At 47.8% G+C, this 2,555-nt stretch overlaps 1 protein-coding gene across 1 annotated transcript in view; it reads left to right on the top strand.

Annotated features, from left to right (window-relative positions):
* The window catches only part of LOC106815407 (integrin alpha-9-like), a gene marked incomplete in the record, with an annotated part of 20,873 nt that overhangs the window by 10,266 nt on the left and 8,052 nt on the right, over positions 1-2,555 (top strand). Inside the window, 3 exon segments of the mRNA XM_014819862.1 lie at positions 313-519; positions 984-1,135; positions 2,083-2,226. Of these exon segments, the coding sequence (XP_014675348.1) occupies positions 313-519; positions 984-1,135; positions 2,083-2,226 (503 nt within the window).

The raw sequence follows: 2,555 nt of genomic DNA, 5'->3' as shown, positions 1-2,555 counted from the left end.
TGTGTGCGTGCGTGCAGTGTGTGTGCTGTGATTGTGTGTGTGTGTGTGTGACTGTGTGTGTGCGATGCCGCACGAGTTGTGTGCTGTGTGTGCTGTGTGTGTGGCTGCGCGTGTGTGTATGTGATGTGGTGTGCGCGTGCGTGGCGTGTGCGAATGTGTGTGCTTGTGTGTGTGCGCAGCGCGCGACGCGTGTGTGTGTGTGTGGCATGTGTGTGTGTGCTGGTGTGTGTGGGCCGTGATGCTGTGCGCTGCGCTGCGTGCGTGCGCTGCGTGCGTGCGCGCGTGTGTACAGCTGCTCACACTGCTTTACAGACGTAGCAGTGGGAGCGTATGAGAGCAGCGCGGCGGTGGTGCTGGCCGCCCGACCCGTGCTGGACACTGACGTCGCCATGACCTTTAACCCCAGCTACGTGAACACAGCCGAGAAGAAATGCCGCAACAGCAAGAACCAGCCCGTACCATGCGTCGACGCTACGACGTGCTTCACCTACACGGGCGCCTATGTGCCCGTGTCTGTCGGTACGACAACATTCCGTTCACACAGGAGCTAGTAGCGAGCTCCTGCGAACAACTCCCTCCCTGGAGGTGTGAGATCCTAGCAGTATAGTATTTCCTGGAGCATATTCTTCCAGGGAGGTGTGAGCTCCCGGTAGTATTCTATTTCCTGTGCGGTGTGAGTTCCTATGAGCATCCTGGTACATTTTCATCCTTGGAATTCCTTGGTTTATAAGTTCTTAGGGTTATTCCTTCCTGGGACGATTTCTTCTTCAGAGGTGTAAACTGCCTGGAGCATTTTTTCTCTGGAGGTGTAAGTTAGCGGGGGGTATACTTTTTCCTGAAGCATTCTCTTCATGGGGTGAAATCCATGGAGTAATTTCCTCCTTGGTGGTCGCGGGTCTCCATCTTTCCTTCTAAGAATAGAATTTAATTTTCTCATCTATTTGGAGTGGTCACGGTAAGAACGTTGGGGTTTTTTCTTTCAGAATTTTACTACACAATCACGAGTGTTACCAAAGTTGGATTTCCCGTCAGAGCCGTCTTTAGTGTTAACGGCAAAGAGGTGGATAAGGTGGAAGGGCCCATCCAACTATTACGAGGCTCCCGCAACTGCGTCACGCACAAGATCCTCATTAGCGTAAGCAAGCATTTCACTCCATATACTCAATTCGATTCCATTCTATTCAACTTATTTTATTTACACTTATGAATTACATTTGGGAGGTAACATAATAGTTAAACAAGTAAATAGACAATGCTGATAAAATTAAAACAAATAAAACTAAATAAATAGAAGTGATGACGAGGCGAAATGACAAGTCAGTCTTCTAGACAGCCACAACACGTAGATTACGAATTTAGCAGCCTACGTGTTAGGACGGTTGGTAAAAGCTTTCTGAACGCACGCCGTTGTGGCATCGTAGAACCTCGTAGAATATATCACGCAAACAAGTTTACTACTGCGAACGTGGTGGAAATTTCTATTGCAAGTCATTTAGGTGTGCCAGAGTTATTGCTTATGTTGTCATTGTTAACAAAAGCTGTTGGTTCGTGAACACTGCTGCGAAAGTTTTAGCAAAAATACCATGCTCAAGTACTCTTGTTTCATCCTATTCTTAGTTGCTAGTGGCCGACGGGTGTACAACTTTTGTACTGATCCATTACTGTGTGAAGAGAAAATATATTTCGCCCCGCCAGCCAATATCCTGCATATTGCAGCCATATGTCCACGGCACGTGTAATATGAACAACCCACTTATATGTAGGCCACTATCATTCGTGGCGCACGCAGATTTCAGGCCGGATTCGGGGCAGAGTTTTAAGATTGCAGTCAACCAACTCTAAATAGTACCTGATCAAAATTTTGACTTATGAATCGTTATGTTTTTCACATAAAATTACGACGTAGGATGAGTGAGAAGTACATTTCGTCATCTGCCACGTTCGCGTCACAAATTTCGACGTTGGCTTCAATCGTTTCGAACAAAGATGTCGACGACGCCATCACAGAACATAATATAAGAATTCGATAGAATAATAATATATAATGCTAACAATAATTCGATAATTTCGCTGCTCTTACAGAACGACATCAGAGATAAGCTGAACCCGCTAACGTTCACGATCGACTACGCTGTGAACGGTGATCGGGCTTACTCTACCGGTGAAGCCTTCCCTGTCCTGCCTCCAGTCATCAGCGCTAACAGCCTCATGCACATCATCGAGCAGGTGTGAATATATGCATGTCTCCCTCTGTCCACTAATTCTTTTCATCTGCGCTGAAACTGAGACGAGAGGAAGGGCTAGCCGGAGGAGGAGGAGGAGGAGGAGGAGGAGTAAGATGATGATGATGATGAGGAGGAGGAGGAGGAGGAGGAGGAGGAAGAAGAAGATGAGGAAAAGGAGGAGGAGAAGGAGGAGGAGGAGGAGGGGGAGAAGGAGGATGATGATGATGATGATGAGGAGGAGGAGGAGGAGGAGGAGGAGGAGGAAGAAGAAGATGAGGAAAAGGAGGAGGAGAAGGAGGAGGAGGAGGAGGGGGAGGAGGAGGAGGCGGA

Source organism: Priapulus caudatus, unplaced genomic scaffold (assembly GCF_000485595.1).
Source record: "Priapulus caudatus unplaced genomic scaffold, Priapulus_caudatus-5.0.1 Scaffold1107, whole genome shotgun sequence".
NCBI classification, from domain to species: domain Eukaryota; kingdom Metazoa; phylum Priapulida; class Priapulimorpha; order Priapulimorphida; family Priapulidae; genus Priapulus; species Priapulus caudatus.
The sequence above is the reverse complement of the archived record's forward strand: the minus strand, read 5'-3'. Positions and strand labels throughout refer to the sequence as shown.